Genomic DNA, 25725 nt, shown 5'->3' with positions numbered 1-25725 from the left:
AAAGCACATAAATTAGTACATATTAATAATATTATTAATCAACACAGATCTTGTAAAAATGTCATTTTGAAACAAAGTGAAAAAATGGGACAGTAATTACAAAAAACATGATAATGAATGTTAATACATGCAGTGTTTGGTTGGTTATTGTTCATATTCACAATGAACAACCCTTTGGCTCCTCTTATCAATCCCACCTATTTATTTTGTTTTAAATACATTTTATGAAGCATTAATGCAGCCAATGAGCTATTGAATAGAAGAACCATCTGTGTGTAACAGGTTTATTATGAGAGTATCTTCTCTTGTCATTGTATCTCTAACACTGCATATTTTATATGGTTGCAGCAGCATCTGGCCACTATGGTTTATTATGAAACACACACACACACACATACACACACACACACACACACAGCTCATCTATTATCTCATTAGCAACACTAATCTGAAAGGCTTTACTTGTTCCTGGGAAAAAAAATGCAAACAGAAATTCACTGATTGAGTAATCCAATTAGAGAACCACAACACCCTTATTTCCTTCGCAACACAGGAAATACAGTATATTTTCCCTCAAAACGACCGTTGGTACTGAGCTGCCCACAAGGCCCTTCATAGCAAATAAACTGTACATGTGGAATTCATTACACTAGATTAAGAAATTCTACCATTACCTCAGCCACTAGTCATGTCCTTTACTGTAATCTTTTGTTTTTTGGTACTCCACGGCAGAGGGATTGAAACCTGAGTCAACATTTTTTTCAAAGGAATCATTTTATGTTTCCTTTGGTTTTTTTCCAACTCTTCAGTGATTTTTAAATGGTTGGAATTATAAATACTACAAATTCATGGTCATGCTGTTTTCCCCACGGTCATGAAATTTATCAAGCGTCATGTAAACACCATCTTGTGTCTTCCACATGTCAAGTTAATCATTCAACACAAAGAAACAATGAAATATTGACTTCTTTTTGAGGGGGAAACTGACTCATGACATCTCAAGTTCGACCTTTGCAGTTCTCTACTTACTGCGAAATGCTTGCAAAATGTTGTAAAAAAGTTATTTTGTTGCCTCCAGTGTCTGACTGTGATTTTTGTATTGACACCCTGTGGTGTCACCCTGTTTATTTGTGCTTCCATGTCACACATCCCAGGCCGTAGCAATCTGATTTTACTGGAGCATTAAAGCCAAACAAAGATTCATATAAAACTGACATATTTCAGCGAAGACCTTTGTTAAATGTCAGACAATTTGAGTTAATGAAAGTATGTTCTTCTTGGCTCGTTGCAGCCCAACAAGACAATAACCATTAGTCGTATGCTCAGTACTTAATATAAATAACAGACAAAAGATAAAACCTGCTCCAAGAGCTTGATTATTTAGTCCAGTACAAGTTCTTTACATTAACCCAGTATGGGTATCATTGATCTTGTAGAGATTGCTGGGAGCACTGGCCTGGGACAGCAATGGGGCATGCATTTTGAAATATGCCTGCTGTGTGCAACTGCACCGATTTGCATGTTCTGGTTCTTTGTTATTTGAGTGATTTCCATTATTTATTTATTTATTTATTTATTTTCACTTGAGTTTGTCATTGTTTGACACCTACTTAATATTTTTTTTGTTTGTTTGTTTTGTTTTGTTTTGTTTTTAATTCTTTTTATTCTTTTTTATTTGAAGAGATTAACTGGTGCTTTGTTTCCTATTCTTTTGTTTCAGTAAAGGGACCCGGCAGAAAGTTAAGTCTGCCAACAGATCTTAAGACTGATCTTGGTACGGTAGGCGAAAGCCAACAGTTTTCCTTTGAGTCATTTAGTTTCTGCTTTTGTCATGTTTTCTCGGCTTTTATGTTACTTTAGTATTTCTTATTCTCACTCCAAATTTCTTCTTTCAGTTTCCTTGTCACTCTCTTTACTCCTGTTCAACCAGACGGCCTGAAGTGTTCGTCCATTTTGCCCCTTTAATGTCTTTTTATTTGTTTTAAATCTTCTGTATTCCTTTCTTCTACATTTTGCAAGTGTTTATAAAGGTGATTTGTAACTCATGCCCATATTTAAATTTGAGGCTTTCTCTCGCTTTATCATGATTGGACCATCCTCTGATTTTACTCAACCTTTCCTCCATTGACAGCCTTGCTCTACAGTGATTGGATCACTCGCTACTTCTCTCATTGTAACTGGATCATTTCTTTCTTAAACAGTCTTTTCCCCATTTTGACTGGATCATCTGCATTACAGCAACTGAGCGTTCTCCCCATGCATCTCTAACTGCATACACATCACAATCACAGGTTTCCCTTTGCTCTGCTTCTGCAGTGTCCCATGTGCTGTCCCCTCCAAACAACGTCTGCTTCTTTAACACAACATGTACCAGTGCCTACTTATTCCTGTGACTTCCCTCATTTAATAATAACCTTTCTTTATCTGACAGGTATGAAAAAAGTGTTTTTATTTTTGCAGCAATAGTGAGAGTGAGAACATTAACACAGATTTTAAAATGAGAGTTTGAAAAAAACAACCTTAATTACATATTTAGTTTTATCAACAAGGGAACATTTTAGTTAAGCTCATTAAATTGACTGAGGTTCAAACATGCCCCTGAAGTGGCAATAGGATGCTTATTGTCAGTAAAGGGGCAAAAATGCTAATCTTCTACCTTATTAATAGCAACAATATGAACCTCTTAACAGCCGGGGGTAATAACAACAAAATATTTTGACAGAAAAGAACACTTGTGTGTTTGTGTGTGTGTGTGTGTGTGTGTGTGTGTGTGTGTGTGCGTGCGTGTGCGTACTCTTAAATTAATAAGTGAAGTAATCTGTGTGTTGGGAGCGTATGTGTGTGAAGGTACAGTTACATTCTTTCTGCTATGTACCAGTTTCCTGCAGAACATTCCAGGCCAAATTACTGATATGTTGCATCTCTGTTTGAAATCCACAATAACAAAACATTATACCAGACACACAATGGTGTCATTGTGTGGCTCTCGGATTGGTTGACCCAGTATTACCTCCAGCATTCGATCTTTGCATTGCCTTGGTCCATCCTGCTGAGAAACTGGCCGGGTGTTGCACACGGACTGGGTGGCACCCTGGAGTTTTTCATCTTCACTTTGAAATCGAATCATTTGTGCATCAACCGGCTGAACAGGGGACTTGGATTTGATATGACAGACATATGATCAGTGCCAAATACTAAGAGGGCAGTGACAAGGGAACACTGCCTGAACTAATTAGCACAATGCTAATTATCTCTGTGCTTCATGAGGCTCCACAGAGGACAATTTCATAGAGAAAAGGCTGAAAAGGGGGAAAGCTTTGATCAGACCCTGCTGTCAACCCCAAATAGTTTTAACTTGGAGTTGGGGCTGGTTTTCCTGCCACAGGGATTGAGGAAAAGGGCACCGTTTTATTTACTCATCTCTCAAGATAAGTGAGAATGAGAGCACTCAGGCGTAGATATCATGAAGCTGTTAATTACAACTGTCTTGGCAGCTTTTTTTGTCTTGCTGGCTGACCTGTGACCAACCAGGAATCAGAGTGCACCCGATCCACACAATCCTGCTCTGCTTTTCTTTGTCTCATTAACGAGGTTTGGCTCTAAACAAATTATTTTGCACACACACACACACACACTCTACATTAAGTAAGGACAAAGCTTCCAACAAACTCAGTCCCTGAGGCAAGGCCATGTAAAGCTACAATTCCAGAAAGTAACAAGTGTTTCCTGTCAACACCATTTGTAGCTGATTGTGTGGCCAACCAACTTATTTGGACTGATTACATTAGATTACATTACAATGGTTAGCACTATATCTTCCGGCCTTAAAAAGGAATAAACAGTTTCTTCTAAAAAGGTTTTCTGCCAGTTCACAAGGGAAAAAAAGAAACAAAGTGGAGATGAAACTAGCATGTTCTGTGTTATTTTTTATTTTTTACTTTTGATTTTCATTAATGTTCCCTGGCACAGACTGGATGAGACTGCACTCACAATTTGCCTCCACATTTTCCTCTCTTTTCTGTTGCCCTAGCATCTCTTTCTCCTCCCTGCTCATACTTACTACAAGCCACTCTACAGCCTTTTGTCACTCACTTTGGCTTTCCCTTTTTCCCTCACTACCATCTCTCTTGTTGACAAACTGATTTATCAACATCGGCTTGCTTTTCTTACGTTACAAAAATATCCATCTTCATAGGTCATGTAGTATAATACTGAGTTGTACTATTAAAGGACCAGTGTGTAAGATTCAGTGGCATCTAGCAGTGAGGTTGCAGATTGCGACCAAATTAAAACCTTACTGTAGGAGAACCTATGGTGGCTGCAAAACTCGCAAAAAATGCAAAAGGCCCTCTCTAGAGCCAGTGTTTGGTTTGTCTGCTTCTGGGCTACTGTAGAAACATGGCGGTGCAACATGGCGGGCTCCTTGGAAAGGGACCTGCTCCCTGTGTAGATATAAAGATCTCATTTTCATGGGAATATACACTAATTAAAACATACTTATAAATATTATATTTAATTTCTGCCAAGTCCGTTCTGCTAGATGCCACTAAATCTTACACACTGGTCCTTTAAGTCTTTATTTTTTTATTGCAAAATCTCCCTATAAGATGAGAAAACTGCAGCTATTTCCTTAAAAACATGGCATTAAAAATAAGTGAAATTCTATACCCTCTTTAGGCAGATTTCTGTGCAGATGTCACTGCTCATTACTATACTAAATTACTTATGCAGATGGATATTGTGACAGTGGGATAGAATATGATAGAAAGTTTCATTATTTTCCTCTTTGTATTGTTTGCTAATGCTTTGCCGTTGTTACAGATCATGTCAATGGACATTGCACTAGCCCCACCTCCCAGCCCTGCTCGGCGGGGAAGCCTCGCATCCCGATGGGTCCGGAGGGGTCACGGCTTACCCGCAGAGGCCCTGGCCGACCGCCCTTCCGCAAGGCCCAGTCTGCTGCTTGCATGGAGATCTCTTTGCCTGTGTCCCACACTGAAGGTGTGTGCTTGTCTTCCCAACTCCCATCCCTAAACCTCTATAACATACCCTCCCTCGTAACAAGTGCATGCGATCCTCTCACCCTGGGGTAAGTGGATTAAAGCCTGATACATAAATCTTATGCTAATGCAAGTTTGCAGCGTAAAAACCTAAATTATCATTTCGTTGCATATGCTATTCATGAATCAATTAATAGGTTTGTATATGAAGTCTATGTTAACTTCTTTGTAAGTACTATCTCATTTCAAAGTAATGATTCACCAACTTACGAAATGTCTTAGCTAACAAAGACTTTTGTAATGTGTTAATCTGTTGCCAGGAAATATTTGTACCAACTTCCAATCAAAAGCAATCAGCTATGTCAACAGGAAGTCATTGTAGCATCACAAGTTGTAGAAACTGCCAAAAATAACAGTTTAAGGGAGATATTATATTAAACGTACCTGCCAATCCTTTGTAAATATAGTTATACTTTGGCTTGATTTACATACTGTATATGCATATATGGACAGTTAGTAGTATGTATGCTAACCTAAAATTTTCCAATTATTAAACAGCATTTTAGTCAAGTGTTTGGTCAGATATGTAGACCATAATCCATATTATCTCTTCTACTCATCAATCTAAATGGTTCATGTATTAGCAAGTTAATCTTAGCGTTATTCTGTCAGTTAGCTAGTTAAGATAGCTATATAACACTTGCACCTGGCTGTTACTAGGTATAAATGTTAAGTTATAATTAACGTACTAGGTTGTCTGCTGCAACCTATTTTAATTTAGTTGTACAGAAATCTCTATTTTATAAACACTTACACAGGGCTGCCAAGTCTCACGCATTGACTGTGAGACTCACGCAATTGACACTTTTCACACGTTCTCACACCACACATCCATTTTGTCACAGAGTGAAAAACAAATTCATAACTGATAACATTGCAGCGCGAAAAGAGGACACTGACAGTGCACAGACAGACACGCTCTGTGTCACTGTTGCTCTGAAACTAATATGCTGTTCTTGATGCATTCTTGGTTTTCGTAGCACCCTCAGTCTAATTAATCTACAGTACAGATGGCTGTTTCTTGACTTTATAGGTGGTGTAGAAATGCAGGAATTTTGTTTTAACTTTTTTTTTTGTCTGGGGGAAGACCCCTCCGCCAATTATGTATCTCTCCAAGTTTGCTTGGGATGTCTGGAGTGTATATCAAAAATGCTACCCAACAAACACAAAAGAAAAGAAAAAGTCTTGACTTGAAAAGTCAAGGTGTTGCTAAAGACCAGAGAAAGATCAAGTTGGTCAATTTACCACGAACAATAATGCTCAACAAAAATAAGAACTACAAAAATCCCCCTGCCCCCCACACTAAACTGAAATCAAAACTTGGCAGCCCTGCTTTTTTTTAACTAGGCTAAGTTTGAACTTACAAACAGCTGGTACCACCGGCTCCAGCAGCAGATAATGTAAGGTAATTAATCAAAGATATTGACAGTTTGCAGACCCTTTGATAAATACACATTTCATCATTTTGTTGATTTCCTCTAAAACGTTAAAAGCTACTATAAATTAGTTGTATATGGACGTAATTTCAGCAGACATGATTACATACTGAGGTAACTGCTTATCAGCCAACAGGGGTCAGTTACTTACCAGATGAACATGATCAATATCATTAGTGTTCATTACAGCAACTGCTACTACTTCCTCATGTGTTATTACTTTGCACTCTGCTACCTTAAACATATATTTCTGCAGCTTGCATTAGCATCACCTTACAACATTTGGACTACAGGTTATGCTTTACCAGAATGCAAGAGAAGGCCCTTGCATTGTGTCCCTTAATACTGTTGCTTGTGTTGACCATGTCACGAGCCTGAAGGTTGGTAGAATATTGATTGTTTTAACCAATTCATTTGTACTTCTCCAGTGCCTTTCTTTCTTGTTCTTTTTCTTCCTTGAGTCAAAGAATGATGTGATAGTAATGAGTCTGACAGTATTTTTTCCCAACCAGTCATAGTATTGTTAAGATTTTATGCCTTTTCTTCTCTCATATTTTTTTTCTTTTCTTATAAATGGATTCTGTATTTTTTGCTCTTAAAAGACTGGGTAACTGAAGCAAAGAGCACACAATTTATGTAGTGTGGCCACACTTCCAGACTTTCAGACAACTTAGAGCCAAGTGAAGCATTCATTTCATTTTTATGATTCTGAAACACACAGTGTGATCAACTTGAAAAGATATAGGATGTTTTTTGAATGAACTCAAGGATTTATAAATATTTACTACTTAAAATGATTACTTAAACATTAGGGAAGCACAGCCACATCCTGTGCAGTGTTCATTATGTGTTTTAATTTAGTTTATGTTTTTGAGTATACATTTTATTTTGCAATGACCGGAACACGCACATTTTTCAAACAACCTTTTACAGTACGCACACAAATAAAGTAAATAGAAGAGAAGTACAAGATATAGATATCCATTCAAGCTTGATTTGCACTCTGGCATTTTGACATTTTCATCGACAAAGATCAGTGTTTTAGTGGGAGAGAGTCAGCAGCCAGATATTTCTCCGTTCTCTGTTTCTCTCTGGTCTCTAGGAGCGGCTGATATTGTCACTATAATTAGAATACCTTAAAGGTCAGTCCACTTTAAGTGAGCCTGGTCAGGTTAGGCTAACCCATTGTTGCTAACTTTGGGGCTAACCCCCCCTTCACTTTAATCAGCAGGTGGAAAGCAAGACAAACAACAAATAGCCTGAACTGTACACACACTGCACTGCTATGTTCACAGCTATACTGCTCTGGTCACCAGCCTCACTGTCACATACACACAAACACTCTCTCTCTCTCTCTCTCTGTCTCTCTCTCTCTCTCTGTCTCTCTCTCTCTCTCTCTCTCTCTCTCTCTCTCTCTCTCTCTCTCTCTCTCTCTCTCTCTCTCTACACCTGTCTCTCTCTCTCTGTCTGTCTCTCTGTCTCTCTCAACTGCACACTTGCTACTTTCCGCCTTAATGGAAGACTAATACTCGCTGTTTTGGCCTGAATTTCAGACATTTGGGGTCGTCATCTGTCCATCTTTTGCGCAGATTACATTAATAAATTACTCCTGTTGACTTTTTACTGGCAAAGCTTTTATTGCACTTACAGGGTCCTGTTGGGGGGGCAGGCCACCTCTCCAAGGCAATGATAGGGGAAACGCTGAGGATGACATTTATTTTCTTCCATTTGAACTCACACCCTGACTTTGACCTGTACCATCTAAAAATGGATTGACCCAGCAGGCTTCATATCCCCATATTCAGTTTGGAAATGTGTGTGTGTGTGAACGGCTTTGTGTGTGAACAGAAAGTGAAAGTGTGTGTTTGTCAGTGTGTAAATATGTTTCCATGTCTGTGTGTGCAATGCAGGTATTTCAGTGCTTTCATTCATTTCTATATTATCGCTACACTAATTCAAAGCAGAAATAGTTCATGTTTTAGGCTTGCTGCTTGGCATATTTTGCCTCTGCTCTTTGACAGCAAAAACCCAAGTGCAGATAAAATTATGTGCTCTCAAGTGAGGACTTAAAACAACACTCCAAGCAGTGTAATTTTGAGACGATGACTTCTGAACTCACAAAGAAAAAAGGCTTTCGTCAAGATTGTGCATCAGTATTGCGTTGCAGGGTTTGTATGAACTCTTGCACTTAGTCTCCCACTACCCTGCCCAAAGACGCTAAGAACAACACCAATGGAGGGTATCCAATGGTTTAGAATAAACTAGATCCTCCAGCTCTCATCATAACAGGACTGGCATTCTCTTGTCATGTTGGATATTTTAATTGTCTTCTGTGCACTTGCATTGTGAACAGGATTATGCTGCACTTTCAGTCTTTACAATGATTCACAGCTGGATGATTTTCTGAGAGTGGTGGAAATGAAGGTGAGTACAGATGCTGGCCCAAGTGTAGGTTTAGGAAGTGGGTGATCCATAAAAACTGACAGACATGATGATTGGCCCTGGAGGCAGAAAAGCTGTTAAGCTCTGCAGTGCTCTAATTTTAAGTGTAAAATAGTTAACAGTTAGTTAACACAGTATCTTCAGCAGCAGATTGCCATATAGAGCAGCTACGCATAGTCTGTGGGCAAATTTCCATGCACTTCAAAGACTTCATGATCGTCTTATTATAACACCACTGTTGACAACATAATTTTGCTGATTTACAGAACTGATGCACCTCCAGCATTGCATTGCTTTCATATTGTGCTGAAGCATCATCTATAAAGTCATGACCACTGAGGTGGAAAGCTCTGGCTGTGCACACCACTCACTCATGGTCCAGTCTGTACGTGCTTTTAGTCAGGGCTCTGTCAGATTAACACAAAGCCTCGGTCAGGTCACAACAGGCTAATCTCTCCATAGGAGACTCAACACTGTGACAGTTCCCAAAATGTCACAGTTAGCCACCCTGTAACAATATCTGACAAAAAGTAACAAACAAGTTTCAGATGTTGGCAGTATAAAGAGCATGTTCTTAAATCAAATTCTCTTAACATCTGCATCAAAGATATATAAACCCTACATAGGTATTAAGATTTTTGAGGTCACCACACATTTTGTTGTATTTTGTGAGCAAACATACAATACACAATATAGGTTGATATCACCATACTTAATGCAGATGTATATGATACACAATTAAGAAATGCATGGCTAAATACAGTATATATTTATTAAAACTTATTTCCAGTAGGACACCAAATTGAATATACTATAGTTACTTAAATGTTGGTATTGCTGCATAATGTCCGGCAGAACATGTTAGAAGGTTTTAACATACATGCAGATGCAAAATAACTGATAAGACAAGTGCAGTGCTGTTCGTTGTGTCACAGTCGGCACCAATTCTGCAATTAGATTCACGTTGCCGTCTTCATCGACCTCATTATACAACAGTGACCTGGAGCTGAGAAGGAAGCAGTTTTTCATAACATAACAGCATAAGCTGAATGTTTTATTAAAGCCATTGCCTGGGCTACAGCTGCATTATCAACCAAACTGATACAGACAAAAAGAGAAATCGTTCCTCTCCACAGTTGATTTAATGCAAATAGCCATAAAAACTGATGACAGACCACTTGAGTGATTTAACATGAAACCTTTTTAGGTTAACTAACATTGAAAAAAATGATTTTTGGCATTTTTGAATCGATTCAGAATCACAGAAGAATCACAATTCTTATATGAATCATCCACCCCTATTCTGGGGTAGCTAAAAGAATAACTATTAGTTGTTTCTCTGTCAATACACAATCAAATGCAGATTTTCCATGATATTTTATTTGTCCTAAAAACGTCCCCCTGTGTTTCAAAGACATCTTTTGCTGTTCATATTTTTGATGCCTGTCTCTGCTTATTCATTTGGATGTCAATGGATAAATCTTTTCCAGTCTGGGCACACCACCAGTTTCCCTCCTGGGCCACACTCGGACCAAAATGTCATTTTGCCACACATGATGTTGTATAATCTAATAGGCAGCTTGCAGTGAAGTTTTCTGGGCAAATTCATGCTTCCAACACTACCACACTGCGGGGTTTACTGAATATTCTACCCTCCATGCACCACTTGCCGGGCTTTTAAATAATATGAAAGATATTGTATGATACTGATGGATTTACTTGTGAACAGACAAACAGATTGACTGCAGATTATTCTGTGTGTGCATTGATCAAAAATAAGACCATTCTGTCCTTTATGACACATATTGTAGTAACATATGCTTAGAAACCATAGCTGTGCATGATAGCCTATATGTAGGTAACCAGTGTATTTCATTTTGTTGCTGTAATGTCATTTGACAACTCAACAGCTTTTTAACCTGGGTTAGAAGTATTCTATTATAGTTCAATATTTTCACATTGCAACTCCCCTTTCTCTTTGTTGATCCCTCAATTTAGATTCAAACCACTGCTGTAGTCAAGTTTTTGTGTATTTTTTAACCAGAAAGTCACATGTACATCTGACAAAGTGCATACATCTGCAAGCAGCATTGAATGGGCTCTTGCATCTCGCATGCATTGGTGGGAGCGGCAGCCGTGGTAACGCTACTATCGTTGGGTTGACACGGCCCTGAATTATCAGGATTATCAGACACTGTGTGAATGGGTAAATTATTATTTCCTATGTGCAGTATGTTGCACTAGAGATGACATATTGGAAATTGTGTATACATTTGATTAACTATGTGTCATTTAGGCTTCACTTCCTGTTGCCCGTAGGCCGTACTACATATATAGTGAAATATGAATGCAGATATACATTAACTAGAGGGCAACTGATATGGATATACATTTTCATGAATATTGGACATTGCTTATAGGAGATAACTATCACTTCCTCTATCCACTATGTGGCACCGACTAATTATACATCATATTGCTGTATGTAGGTATGGTAAATGGACTGCACTTATATAGCACCTCTCCGGTCTTCCAACCACTCAAACTGCTTTACATTGCATGCCCACATTCACCCATTCACACACACATTCATATGCTGATGGCTATCTTACATTGGAGCCATCAGTGCCATCAGCATATGAATGTGTGGGAAATCTAATGCATTCTCACACACCAATGTGAGTGCTTGTATAGTCATTGGGAGCAATTTGCGGTTCAGTATCTTGCTCAAGGACACTTTGACATGCTGACGGGAGGAGCCAGGAATCGAACCGCATATCTTCCAATTAGTGGACAACCTGCTCTACCTCCTGAGCCACAGCCGTCCCATATACGTTTCATGTAAATTCATGTAAATCAGATGATGTGTGTCAGATAAGGCCGACTTCCTATTTTCAATAGACGACACTAAGACTATGACACAATGTTGACATGTAGATGTGTTCAAGCCTGGACTCTTATCAATCATGAGAAATTTGGGGCAGATTGGACAATGTAAGGTTGAGTTACAACAACTTCTTGTTTCATGTTTTTGGCAAAAATAGATCAGCATGCCACATCAAGGGCGTTCCACAAAAACTCAAATGCTTTGCAATTTAACATTGCAAAGGTCTTAAGATGTCACCTACCAAATTAGAAGTTGCTCAGGTTAATTCTCTGGGAAAAGTTAGTTAAAGTACAATTCCTGTAAATGGCTTCACTTTGTGAAAAAATTGTACAGTAAATTCAAAATGGCTGACTTCCTGTTGGACTTAGGAGATGTTATATCTGACTACCAAATTTCGTACATCTACGTCAAATTTAAAGGTGGGTGCTTTGGCTTGGAAATTTTCTAGGGGGTGCCCTCAAGCCATTGCCACACCCAAGCCCATATCAGATATCAGGTTTCACCACTTCTGATGCATGTGTAAAGTTTCATGAGTTTTCAAGCACCCTTAGCACCTCAAAAATGCTAAAAGTAATTAAGGGGTGCTATAGAGCTGACATGCCACACCTGAGCCCAATTGCGATATCAAATCAAAATACTTACTAGTTCAAACAGGGGTGCAAAGTTTTGTGAGCTTTTTCCACATCCTAAAGGCCTCAAATGTGCGTTTGTAAAACGAAAATTGACACACGAAATCCAAAATGGCTGACTTCCTGTTTGAAAATTTAAAAAAATATATATTATGTCCAGAACGATGAGAGCAATGATCCCACCAAATTTCATGAACATCAAAGCAACTTTATCCCAACATGGCCATGCATTTGGGGGTGCTATGGAGCCCACTGGCCACGCCCGAGCCCAATCATTATAGAACTTTTCGCCAGATCTGACGTGTGTAAATTTTCGTAAGTTTTCGAGCATCCTAAGCCCCTCAAAAATGCAATGGCATAGGGGAATAATCTATATATCTAATATATATATATCTAATAATAATCTTTACAAAAAGAAAAATGCCAGGTCCTGGCACTTCTGTGCTCACACCCTATAAATCAAGAATATCCAAAGTCTGCAGTGGTTGTAATGAATGTTTATTACGTGTAAATAGTTGCTTTTCTTTGCAGACTGTTGCGTATTCTCTACCTGTTGCCTACCTTTTGCACTGTTGTTTATCAGTCACACTGGCTTACCACAGTGAAGAGCCAGCAGGATCACTGGAATAATTAAAGGTCAACAAGCGGTGCTGGAGATAAGGCTGATGTTAATGAGGCCTGTATGCCAGGCAAGGAGACAGAGGAGGGAAATGGCAGGGGACGCTAGGCTCAATGTACAGTTTTTTCTATACCTCCCATCTTGGATAGGCAGCACACCTATTAAATATTCAAGATACAATTCCACTTGAATTGATATGATTAGATTTGCATGTGGATGGGGTCAAAAAATTGGCAGTGGTTGTTTCAGGATAGAGAGTATGTAGCATGTGTATCTCATCATATACACATTTCACTAGTAAAAAAGGCAGTACTAAAATATATTTCACTGCATTATAGCACAGAGATGAGGTGACTCAGTGACTACCTGTCTAGATGCTGAACAGGCTTTCAAAAGACAGTCGAGTCCACACCCACACACACCTACATCCATGGTTGACTGCAAGATTAAAAACCAAATGGTGCAGCAGTAGGTCTGCTATTATTTTGCTCTGTGTTATGAGACATTCCTGTTGGATCTCTACAATAATTAACTAACTTATCTGCACTGGGAAAGACTGGTTACTGGTACTATGCACCTTACTACTTGAATAGACTGCAATACAGCTGGAGAGACTTTAAAGTTTTACTGACTGATATTTTCATAATGTTTGTGATGTCTAGTGTGTATGATGATTGGATTGTGATGTGAATGAACTGTCTTATTGTGATCCTGTGTGTATGTAATCTGTTCTCAGGTCTCTCTTGCACAAGTGATCTTGATCTCAATGAATAAATGAAGCTTACCTAATTGTTAAGGTGTCATATTTTGAGGTGAAATAAGTATTAGTTTCCGATAAAAAGCACACAATCAAATCCCTGAAAACATATCTGATACATCTATCTATACGTGTTAATTGGTATTAAATCGAAACTGATAAATAGAAATGAAAGCAAGGACTAAAGCGTAGTCTCAAGGTGTCTGTTCTTGTCTCTCTGCTGTGTGTCTGAGGGTGTATATGTATAAATCTGCTAATTTGTCTGTCTTACCACTTCAGATTGTCTGCCTTCCTTATCACCTTCCTGACACTGCCTCGCCTGCCTCTAGCTCCCTGTAAGGGCCCCCCAGGGGTCCCTGTGTCCTGTCAGAGTACCACTGTGCCTGACTTTCATTAGCCAGCACCCCACAGGCTCTGTCACACAGCGTAAGCACACCCCAGCGACACATGGCAAAACCGAGCTGCTGCTACCCAGACTCACAGCAAAAGGCTATTTTGTCTTTGTGGCTGCCAGTAGCAGAATTTTGACCAAGAATATCTAAATAGCTTGATGCTGGTTCAATAGTGTGGTAAACAAGAAACAAAACAAGCAGCTTATTAGCACCTTTTGTGCAGATTTCATGTCAGATTTGTATTTAATTGGTTCTGTATTTACTCTTGGCATCAGTTTTGCGGAAAAAGTTTGCAAAATGAGATCTAGTCGAAAACTCTTTGTACAAAATTTTTGTTGTCATGCAACAGTCTTGTACAGAAGCTTTGAGTCGACCACACAAGTCTATACCAGAGTTATTGATAACATTAAAAGCGTGGAAACATAGTGCTCTTGCCAACAGTGTTTAATCGAGCAGATGGTGCTGAAAAGAGGTTTTGAGAGAGGTCAGATATGCTGGTAGAGGTTGTGTGGCCACTAGAAACATAGACAGGCTTCCTAATTTTCAGTCGCACTCTCTATTTCTGTCTCTATATATATTTGAAGCAATCTCTCCACACTCAGTTGCATCTTTCTTTCTTCCCCTTTTTGTCGTTCTCCGGTACTGCTGTTCATCTGTCCGTCTTGTCTGTTTTTTTTGGCTGGATGGCTACACTCATTTTTGTGTGTGTGAATGTGTGTATGGTCTTTGGGGCACTGGGTGGGGGCATGTGGTTTGTCCTATGGGGTTCATGTTGTGGGGGATGAGTAGGTTATGCATCCAGGAGGGCAATGCTTCAGCAGTTACACGGAGTCACTATGTACTCCCACGACGAGCACCACACCACCACACCCTACTGCTGGAGCGAGAGAGGTAAGGGGGCTTCGGCCACAAACCCATCAATTGCTGTCCTGCTGATTAATATACGTCCGTCTGTCACTCAGTATGTCAGTCCGTCATGTAGCCCTGTTTCATCTAAAACGTGCCTAGAAGTGCTTGTCCTGAGGAGTAGGAGTGGGGTGATGCCGTCTTTCTAGCAGTGCATAGTGTATGTTTTGCAGGCAGCATACATTTTAACATACAGCACACAGTACAGTATATCCCCCAAGTCCCCATCAGTAGCAGAATGTCTCATGTGGCCTGTTTATTTTCTCTTAATGCCTAGAAATATTCCTGTGAATTGCAAAATCAAACATCTGTGGAAGTATAATTCAATTTTAGCCTGATATGTGCCCAAAAGGCTTTGCGCCCATCTGTAGCTGTTGTTACATAAAGTCTGCACTTTGTGTAACATTAGGCTGGGAATGCAGTGCTGCACATTGCCTAGCTCTAAATAATTCAGAAATGCAGCAATACAGAAATACTTTTATGATGGACGCTTTAAGTACACAATGGAGGACCTGAATGGGTAGCACTCAAAACCAGTTCAAGTGGTTTCTAGATTTGGTGCAACTGTCAGTGTGCGTGCATTGTTGTGTGTGTGTGTGCGTGCGCGTGTGTGTGTGTGTGTGTGAGAGAGAGAGATATGCATTATCTGAGTATGTCACCAGGTTGCTGAATAGAACTCGTAAGTGAATAAAAATCAGTCTTTTCTCTATAAACAAAGACAGAAGAAAGAGTGAGTGTGTGTGAGTGTGTGTGCGTGTGTGTGCGTGTGCATGTGTGTGTACACATGGGGTTTGGTGTTGAAATATGTGTCTGTCCAGCTGTCCCTTTACAATGACTGATCACTTTGCTTCTCAGTGTATCACTTCTTTTCAATGGCATTTTCCTATTTGTTTCAGTCTTATATATTACATACAATCTACTGAAAAAAACATGTTTGACCTTTTAGAATATTTGTCTTCTGCGCTCCTTCACTCTCTCCTTACTGTATACTTTTTTTCTGTTGAACTTCTCGTCCTCCCATACCACCCTTCTTTCTTCTTTGTCCACCACTTTGCTGCTCACTTCTTCCACTCTTTCGTTGTTGCCAAAAATTTCCTCCCTCCGACTCTACCTTCCTCTTTCTGTTTTTCTCTCTTGCCCTCCCTTCTTAATTGCTTCACGTCTCTCTCCTGTCGCATTGTTTCTGTATGTGCCATGCTTCTGTTGGTGGTGGCGGCTGCTGCTGCAGAGAGTCGTGAAAACTCCTTCAGCCGCTCGCGCAGTTCCAGTGTGTCCAGCATCGATCGGGACACCAAAGAGGCAATCACCACACTGCAGTTCGGAGAGTCCTATGGGCGAAAGAGTGACGCCCTGCCCACCCCGTGTCTGTGGGTAGGCACCAGTCTAGGCGTGGTCCTACTCATCCCAATGTCCATTCCCACCGACCAGGAGGAGAGGATGGAGGAATCTGTCACCATTGGCCCCAGTGGTAAGTCCCAGTGAGACAGGGTTTCATTACAGTTCTTCTGGTTTGCTTATTACCAACATTTCTGGTGTGCTCACTTTTGGTTTCAATTCAAAATAAAGTGGTTTAGATACATTTACAACCTGCCTGACAGCTTGATACGTAGTTGTAGTTGTGTCGCTGTGTTCCCAGATCTTGGTAATTACTTTGGTATCAAAACAGAAAACTAAAAATAAGATGTAGTGAACTAGAAGTGAAGTTCTAATGGAAAATCAACTCTACATCCTAAAACCCCATTTAAATCTATTCTAGGGCTTTAAACTTCTTTCAGCTTTGTAAACACCAGAATCAATACAAAGACTTGTACCAAATAAAAAGTCATTAAGAACCACTGAATGAAATCTTAATATCATATGATAAGTTTCTCTTATTTTAATCTTACTGGCATTTTGAAACTATTCACTCAGTACTACAAGAGAGACAAAACCTATTCAACTGTAGTGCAGTCTCGCTTCAGAGTACATCCTTTTTACTGAAAATGCTCTGCTCACCTGTAGCTGTGAAGCTGTGATAAATAGGTTTTATGCCCCACATGACAGAGAAAAGGCCTAATGTGGGTTTTCAGTGTTTGAATGTTCTTCATGACAAATGGACCTGACACACACAAAAATAGTACTCTATGTTTCCCATTTCTCTTTTTAAACAATTGTCATGAAACTTGCACACTGGGATTTGGAGTATACTGTAATGGAGCCTCTTTAAATGGCTAGCCTAACTCAAAATGGTGATCTGTTTCACCAGCAGAAAATATCCAAACTACTACCAAACTACTACCCATATTTAAGTTTTTCACATATGACAAAAGTTCTTACTACATTTGATACATTAATAGGTTCAAGAGTTACCCACTGAAACAAACCTAACATTACCAAACCTGCATTAATTGAATTTTGGCAACCTGGAAGGCAGCAGACACAGAGCAACATTATCATTCATTTACAGTCAAAGTGAGTCCAATATTCACTCTTCTTCTAGTCCATGTGGAAAATAGCTGCTCAGTGCTTCACTTTGTTCACCAGCTAGTCACCTACTTTGTCTGTCTGCCATTTGGCACTAGGCGGGTAGTATACAGTGGGTTTATCAGAGCTTTCTATCTGGGAATGACATTCTGAGAGTGGTGAAACTGAACCAGAACAGTAAAGTTGCAATCTGGAAAACCAAAGCGAATGAGCTGAATACTAAAACACTCCGTTGAACTGAGGGCAACTGCATTTGGAAGCCCAACTCTCCCCTGGTCCCACTCATACTTTGGGGCTTCCATAACCTCATTTGTTTCAATAACACAGACATTTATTGTCATGGAGAACTTTGATTGGCATTGTCATGCACAAATCTGCATTGGCTTCCTTATTTACTCAAGTACAAGCATAGATTTTGCAACCCAATTGTGTTGACTTAACAAAACGGAGCCATTCAGACTTGCATTACCAGTTCAGAAACCCTGCTGTGTGAGAAAAAAAGGTTTCCTACTCAGAGTAAAAACATCAATAGACTCAAAAATCCAGGATCTTTGAAGCTGCTGTTTTTCTCTTGAGACTGAATGTACAAGAAGCAAGCTTATTACTGAAAGGTCACAGATTTAGTGCCAAGGAAAAAACAGGCAAACATAAAGCAAGTATTGTTGTTGCTGTGTTCTCAAAGTTCTCTTGTGAGTTTCCTGTAGATAATGGCTCACATCTTACAGAGTAAATGTTGTCTCTGGGCAAAATGTCAGCAAACTTCAGTGTATATGTAAGTAATGATCACTTAGTACCCAACAGTAGATAATAGGTTATACAAGGCTCTGTCATGTGAATATGTGAACCATTCAAACAGTTCGGTTAATCTCATATGCATTACGCTCTGACGAAGGTCTATTTGACCAAAAGCCAAACTTCTGTTAGATGCTTTGACTTCTTTTAATTAGCACTAATTTTGACATCTCTTTGCTCATGGTAAGGTGTCGTGCTGCTTGAAAGTTTTAGACTTCATGTCTTTCCCTCTTCCCTCTCTTGACTTTACCAAACAACCCCAGGAATGGTCTTGATGCTGAAAGGCTCCGTGTTGCGCTTTGGCTTCTTGGACTGCATGGGAGCACACATTCAAAGCCCCTATGAGGTTTGGAGAGACCTCAACGCCCCCGAGGACCCTGATCGACCACGGAGGCGCAAGCTGGTAAATTTTTCACCATCATCCTCCCAGGATGCCTGCGGAGAGGGACATCTGGCTGTAGTGTGCTCTGAGAGACAGGCCAAAGTATTCTTGATGCCCTCGCAGTCTTGCCTCTTTGTCCACAACATCACCGAATCATCCTTTGTACTGCGAGCCGACGTGGTATCTGTTTGTAACAGCGTGTGCCTGGCCTGCTTCTGTGCTAACGGACACGTCATGACGCTCAGGTATGACCTCAGGCACTCATCACATCGAATGATGTGTTTTCAAATCTTATGATAAACTACTACTTGTACATCTGTCTGACATTGATCTGTCTTATCAGATGTCTGTTTAAGCTTAAGATTTTTACCTAAAGTGACATATGTGTGTTTGAATGAATGTCTTTCTGTGGTAATGAATATTTTTCTGCTTCATGAGTTTTTAAAAAAAAGACCAGGCAGCACAATCAATTGTATAATAATAGAGATTATTATTATTCACAATTAATCGGATTTGGTTCAGTGCAATATTGATGCTTTGCGTCTAGAGTGCCTGTCTGATGTATCTCATAAAGTGCTTCCTATTCACAGGCAAACTGTGATACATTATAGATATTTAATTTGAGGACACTGTGACTAACTGGTTTCTGTTCTTTAAATATACCTTTTCACAGCAGAGCAAATCTTCAAGTGTAATGTAACTGCATTTTCTATGTAGAGATAATTGATGGCACAGTTTCGTCCTGTTTTATTTATACATCTTAACTCCAAGAATACCATTTGATTTCATGTGATTTATTCATTTGAAGAAAGTTTTATTTATAGCTGTTTCATGCACATTGTGAGACTAAAGGCAGTCTTCTGTGTATCAAATGTTCACTATTAAACTACTTTGTTACCAAGAAAATGTGATAAATAATTCTTAGATTAACACTGATTAGATAATCATGTTTTTCACTTTTCTCTTGCTGTGTAGCCTAAATTTGACTGTGATTTGTGGTGCTGTTTGCTGTTTGCTTTGCAGAGTACATGTTTTTTTATGGTTCTCACTCTGCCCACAGTTTGCCCAGTCTAAGACCGCTGATGGATGTCAATTACCTGCCTCTGACAGACATGCGCATTGCAAGAACCTTTTGCTTCACCAACGGGGGGCAGGCGCTGTATCTCAGCTCCCCGACAGAGATCCAGAGAATTACATACAGCCAGGAGATGTGTGACAACCTGCAGGTCAGCACTGCAGTCTGCATGTGTGTGTGTGCGCGCTATCTATCTAGCTATCTATCTAAGGCATCCATGCATGTATTGATGTACGCATGAATGCTGTTCTAATTCGTGTCGCCTCACATTTTGGCTCTGAGTTCAGAAAAGTATTGGTGCAGTAAATAAGCAGGTGCTATTGTTCCCACCCCGGATGAAGCCCGGTGCTGACGGAGGCCACTGAGGTGAAATGTCACACTTGTCACGATGGTTTGAACTCCACTGGGTTGATTGCATGGATATGATTTTACAGTGTGTGCATGTGTGTGTACACATAGGTACATTTATATTCCTAGATGTGTTTATTCTTACTAAGAGTCATCACTGCACTCTCTATAATGAGAACAGTCACCGGTGGAGCTGGTAACATGATGCTGCCATACTGCCACCTACAGGCAAACAGTAGTTGCTCAGATTATAGTCTGGTTCTCCTCTGTTAGGACTTACATTATCATATAGTTATATATGTGTCAGAATTATAGCAGTTTTCACAGAGGTGATAAAAGGAAGAAACCCACCTTATCTCAGTGACGACCAATGTATGATCAGCAAATTTCACACCTCAATTTTACACCTCTGGTTCCAGATCAGAAAGAATTGTTCTATAACTGTATTGTTTGTTAAGCTTTTCTTGTTTTTTTTAAATTTAACTTTCATTTCATTTGTTGTAGGAAATGTTGGGAGAGCTGTTTACACCAATAGAAACGCCAGAAGCCCAGAACAGAGGCTTTCTAAAGGGCTTCTTTGGAGGAAATGCCCATACATTCGACAGAGAGGAGCTCTGTGCGTTTTTTTGGTCTTTTTTTTTATCTTTTTCTCCATATAAAGTGTTTCATTCATTCAATAAATGGTTCAAACCTAAGGTTAACTGTACTAACAATTTGCTAAAATGCCTCATAGCCATAATATTAAACCAGGATGTGCTTCATTTATATGTCTCCTGTTCTTTAATGCTCTTGTCTCTCGCTCTTGTTTATCTGATGTGGTCCACAGTTGGTGAGGCAGCAGCTGGAAAGGCTTCTCGGAGTCTGGCCCAGCACATTCCTGGGCAGGCGGGGTTGGAGGGCATGAAGGTTGCAGCTAGCGGAGCCGTGGGTGATCTGGCTCGGGCTCGCATTGCTCTGGATGAGAGAGGCCAGAGACTGGGAGAGCTGGAAGAACGCACCGCCCTAATGATGACCAGTGCAGAAACCTTCTCCAAACATGCTCATGAGGTAAAAACAAGACTATTGATATTTTATATACAATATGTTTAGTAGGGAGAAAAATTACAATACAAATTGTCAATATTCTAATTTGATCTAATTTGATATTTAAAAATATGCCTTTACAAATACTGTTGTAAACTGAAATAAAATTCAAATGAGGATATGGTAAAGAAGAAATAAATTAAACTGATCACTCATTTTCATGATGACACAAATACACAATAATAGAATGATGTACAGTAACCGTAGTTATCGCTGACATTCTTCATCCCTAAAAAGACCTCATGGTGGCGACAATTCTCCATTATGTTCTCATCTGTTTACTCTTAGAATGACATGCCGATGTTTAAAAATGCATTTTTTAATTTTTAAATTTTTTTTATGTGGTCTTATTCCAACGAAATCCGCTCTATACAGCTATAGAGCTATAATAACTTTATTCCTCACCACTGACATTTTGTGACGTCTCTTTACAGCTGATGTTAAAGTGCAAGGACAAGAAGTGGTACCAGTTCTAAAAGCAGGACAGACGGTTGAGACTGCCCTTGGACCGCTGGGAGCTTTATGCCAGGATGGGGACTTTCACTCTGCAGATGAGACAGAAAGAAAGACTCAAGAGTGACTTTGTCTTTGCTGCTTCTGAACTGGCTATACGTACGGCACTGTCACACTGTTGATGGACAAGGACAGGTTCCTTGTCTAGATATGTGATGAGAAGGACAGAGAGAGGATGGCAGCACCTGACGAGCTGAAGATGGAACCGGAGATAACCGACAAGTCTGTCTGTGTGTGGGTGGGTGTGTGTGCGTGCGTGCGTGCGGGTGTGTGTGCGAGTACGTGTGTGTGGTTGGGTTTTATGGACCTCACTGTGTAGATACTCAAAAGTTAAGAAACCAACATGAAATGCATGAAACTAAAATGGATGACTATTAAAAATATCCAACTGCCATATTAAAAAGCAGCATGCTACTTTAACAGGAGATACAAAAATAAAAAGTTTTATTTAATGATATAAGCCAACAACAGAAACTATGAAAAACTTTATATTTTTTGAAATATTGACAAAAAACTATATATAAAAAGGGAAATGTATACCTGCATTGCTATTAAGCCAAAACTTGTGTTCCTTTCCCTTTTTTATTTTCTTTTTTTTTGGTTTGTTAAAATGTTTTTCTTAGTCTCAGCAAATATTACTTGACACAGTATAAATGCACATAGTTAGCTTTCTCTACACACACTAAAAATAATGCTACTGTAAAACTATGTTCTTACCATTTACTCTGGGCTGCACAGTGCAAACACAGATCAGTAGTATTTACACTTAATTCTGCACAGTCTAATCACTATGATTTAATTTCACTTTTCGGCTGCTGCTACTTACAAAAGTGTTAAATGATGATGTGGAATATTTCACTCCCCAACCAGAATTGTGTAAAAAACAGAGAACAGATAAGTGTGAGACGTATGCAAAGGCTTAAAAGAGTTAAAAATGTATTCTGGACACAGTGTGTTTATAAACCTATGTACTATTCACGTGCCATAAAAAACAAGATGAGTGAATCCACTCACTGTAAACTAACTAACAAAGAGCTAATATGTGGTAGTCAGATGAGACATAGACCTTGGAGTTGGCCACAGAGGGCATTTTTCAAAAGTCAAATAAGTCTGTTTTCTTTTAAAGATAAAAAAAAAAAATACATGAGGGTGTTTTTTATTTATTTTTTTTGTTCTTGCTGGTTCACCATTTCAGTCTTTAGCTGCCTTTGTCAAATGTACAAGTTCAGTGAGCCATTAGGTTGTGTGTATGTGTGTGTGTGTGTGTGTGTGTAAGAGAGCAAGAGTGCCATACATGTTTAAAACAACACACTCTTTCTCTGCCAAAGCAATCAGAAATGAATGACACGCTCCAATCTCTCTCCACCTCCGTCTTTTAAAAGTTGTGATTTGCGCGTTTTCAGCGTTTTCGATAAAAAAAACCCGGACGGCCCTCTTTTCATAATCACAAACACTTTGTTTGTTTTAGTGATCGTCGCTGTCTGTGTGATGGCAGTACAAAGAGGAGTTGGCATCACGTCCATTTAATCGCTACCAACTCCCTCGTGAGTCGTTTATCAGTCAATGGTTCAGGAGAAGTTTTTTTTTTTTTTTTTTCCCAGTAATGTTCAGATGTGAGTCAGTGAAGAAACTATGTACATGTGTAAAACATTTGCAACAATTTCAACTGAAGGCAAATATGTTACTTTTTTGGTTCAATATTGTTCTTGATGACTATGATATCCTCTTGTCGCAGTCCTATATTTGATGGTGATGGCCTCTCAAAGGAAGGCTCTTGTATGTTAAAAACAACAAATGTTTCATGATACATGGTTGTGTATCATATCGTGATTGTGTTGTACATGTCAATGGGTAGCCACATGACGCGGGCAAACAGCATTAACTGAGGAGGATATCTTGTACTTGTGTATTTGTCTGTAGTTTGAATTGATCTGAAAAACCAAACAGAGGATTATTGATATCAATCTCTCACACATCAGGCCTTTATGCACACAGGCGTCGACACATATTAAGCATTCTAGCCTTGATCGTGTTGTCGTCATTCTCACGTAAAAATATGCACAGCGACATATACACTCAAAGCCTAAAAAAATAAGAAACACAGACACAAGTGAGTCTCTCGACATTGCTAGTCATTTCTGCCTGCTTCCTGCCAGGCTGCTGAGACATTCCTTAGGCTTAAATGGCCTTCAAAACCATTTGTTTGTCACCAAACCTAAGTCACCTGAAATCCAAAAGCTGAGCCACATGGATTTTAGGAATTACACGTTATTTGACTCAATGAGGTGTCTTAAACATGACAATAAAAAAAAAAAATCAATTTCTCTCCTATCTCTGTACCGTCAATGAGATTTGTGTTCAGTGCAGTTCTTTCAGTTGCAGAGAAAACTAACAAAAACAGAAAATTGAAAAAAAAAAAAATCAGACTTCTAATGACAGGGTGTTTTGTTAGTATGTTTTTGGTTTGTATGTTTTTGGTTTTTATATTAACTGTACAGTTCAATCTTGGGAGAAAGGTGAAACAAAAAAAAAAAAAACGATAAAAGATAAAGACATTCTTGGGATATTTTTCTCTGTATATGTTGTACCTGTTACTGCTGGTACTGTATCTGGTATTCTGGCTCTGTCTAAATCACTGGAACTCTGTAGTTCTTCGCACTGTAGTATCCTGAAAAATCATTTCTCTGGTTTTCTCAATGATGGCAGCAAAGTTTGTCTTATTTAAATGGATTCTACCACTTTTTGTTCCTATTGATATTATACTAGTGTAATAGAAATTACTTGACAAAAAAGAAATGAAAATATGTTGATGCAAAAGCAAACTGAAATAAACATTGATTGATGTACACAGTTGAGAGCTCTGTTTCACTGGTCCCTAACCAGAATCAGCTGCTGTCATTTTGCTTGTATGTAGGTGCAACATAGTGTTTCCTGCTGGAGCTTTTTACCTTCTTATTTCAGGACCTTAACATCAGCGACCATTTTAGCCTGCAGACAGGAGATGTTTCCTCACATCAAGCAGGCTTGAAAGTGCAGCATGTCTTTTTTAATTACTGTGTTACCTGATTTAACACAATGAGAAGCCTCAGCAAATTATCATCTCACAAGAAAAATGCATTTCTCAGAAATATGACCATGATAATGATAATATACCATTATTTTTCTTCCCCTCAGCTGGTTGAGCCAGCTGCTGGATGAACCAGCTGCTGGGTGAACCTGTCCTCTTTCAACTCAAGAAAGATCACTGTTGGTCTTTATTTATTTATTTTTTTGCCTAGAAAGGAGGGCCAATTTTAGAGAGTTTAAATCCATTAGTTATAATTTCCTTCACTTACAGCCAAATTATGATACTGCACTTGGGTGCAAAATTTAGCTATTTGAGTATTTCAATTTCATATATTAAAAATAATATAAATATTGTCTAGTAGGGAGGAGAATGTGTGGGTCTGGTGGGGGATGAGTAAGTATGTAGGAGAGGAAGAAAGAGAATTTTATCAATAAAAAATTGCCATCAAATAAGCTAAAATTAAAATCCATACAGCCATGCTAAAATTCACTCTACCCACAGCTTTTACTTCCAAAAAGAAAGAAAAAGGTCACCTGAAATCCAAAAGCTGAGCCACATGGACTTTAGGAATCATGTTATTTGACTCAATGAGGTGTCTAATTGAACATGACAAAAAAAATCAATTTCTCTCCTCTGTAATGTCAATGAGATTTATGTTAAGTGCAGTTCTTTCAATGGCAGAGAAAACTAGGATTTTACTTCAAAAAAAATACTCCCAAAAAGGAAAAATAAGGCTTTTTCTTCAAGAAAAAGACAGAACAGAAAAAAGCTTTTACTTCCGGATGAACGTCCAATCAGATTCTGTTCATTCAGCCAATCACTTCGGTGGAGCGGCGACCAATCGGAAAAGCCGCATCGCCCTTACTGATCCCGC

At 39.1% G+C, this 25725-nt stretch overlaps 1 protein-coding gene across 3 annotated transcripts in view; it reads left to right on the top strand.

Moving 5' to 3' along the window:
- Positions 1-24630, top strand: part of stxbp5l (syntaxin binding protein 5L) — a 160974-nt gene extending 136344 nt beyond the window's left edge. The window contains exons 21-29 of one of the 3 annotated variants that reach the window (XM_067603187.1): positions 1721-1774; positions 4822-5001; positions 15012-15113; positions 16357-16596; positions 18647-19010; positions 19826-19991; positions 20693-20804; positions 21015-21235; positions 21706-24630. In XM_067603187.1, coding sequence (XP_067459288.1) covers positions 1721-1774; positions 4822-5001; positions 15012-15113; positions 16357-16596; positions 18647-19010; positions 19826-19991; positions 20693-20804; positions 21015-21235; positions 21706-21747 — 1481 coding nt within the window. In that variant the 3' untranslated portion in view covers positions 21748-24630. The remainder of the gene's footprint in view (positions 1-1720; positions 1775-4821; positions 5002-15011; positions 15114-16356; positions 16597-18646; positions 19011-19825; positions 19992-20692; positions 20805-21014; positions 21236-21705) is intronic. The other 2 variants (XM_067603185.1, XM_067603186.1) reach the window with 2 other exon arrangements.
- The last annotated feature ends 1095 nt before the right edge of the window (positions 24631-25725 follow it).

This window comes from Thunnus thynnus, chromosome 11 (assembly GCF_963924715.1).
Source record: "Thunnus thynnus chromosome 11, fThuThy2.1, whole genome shotgun sequence".
Lineage (NCBI taxonomy): Eukaryota > Metazoa > Chordata > Actinopteri > Scombriformes > Scombridae > Thunnus > Thunnus thynnus.
The sequence above is the reverse complement of the archived record's forward strand: the minus strand, read 5'-3'. Positions and strand labels throughout refer to the sequence as shown.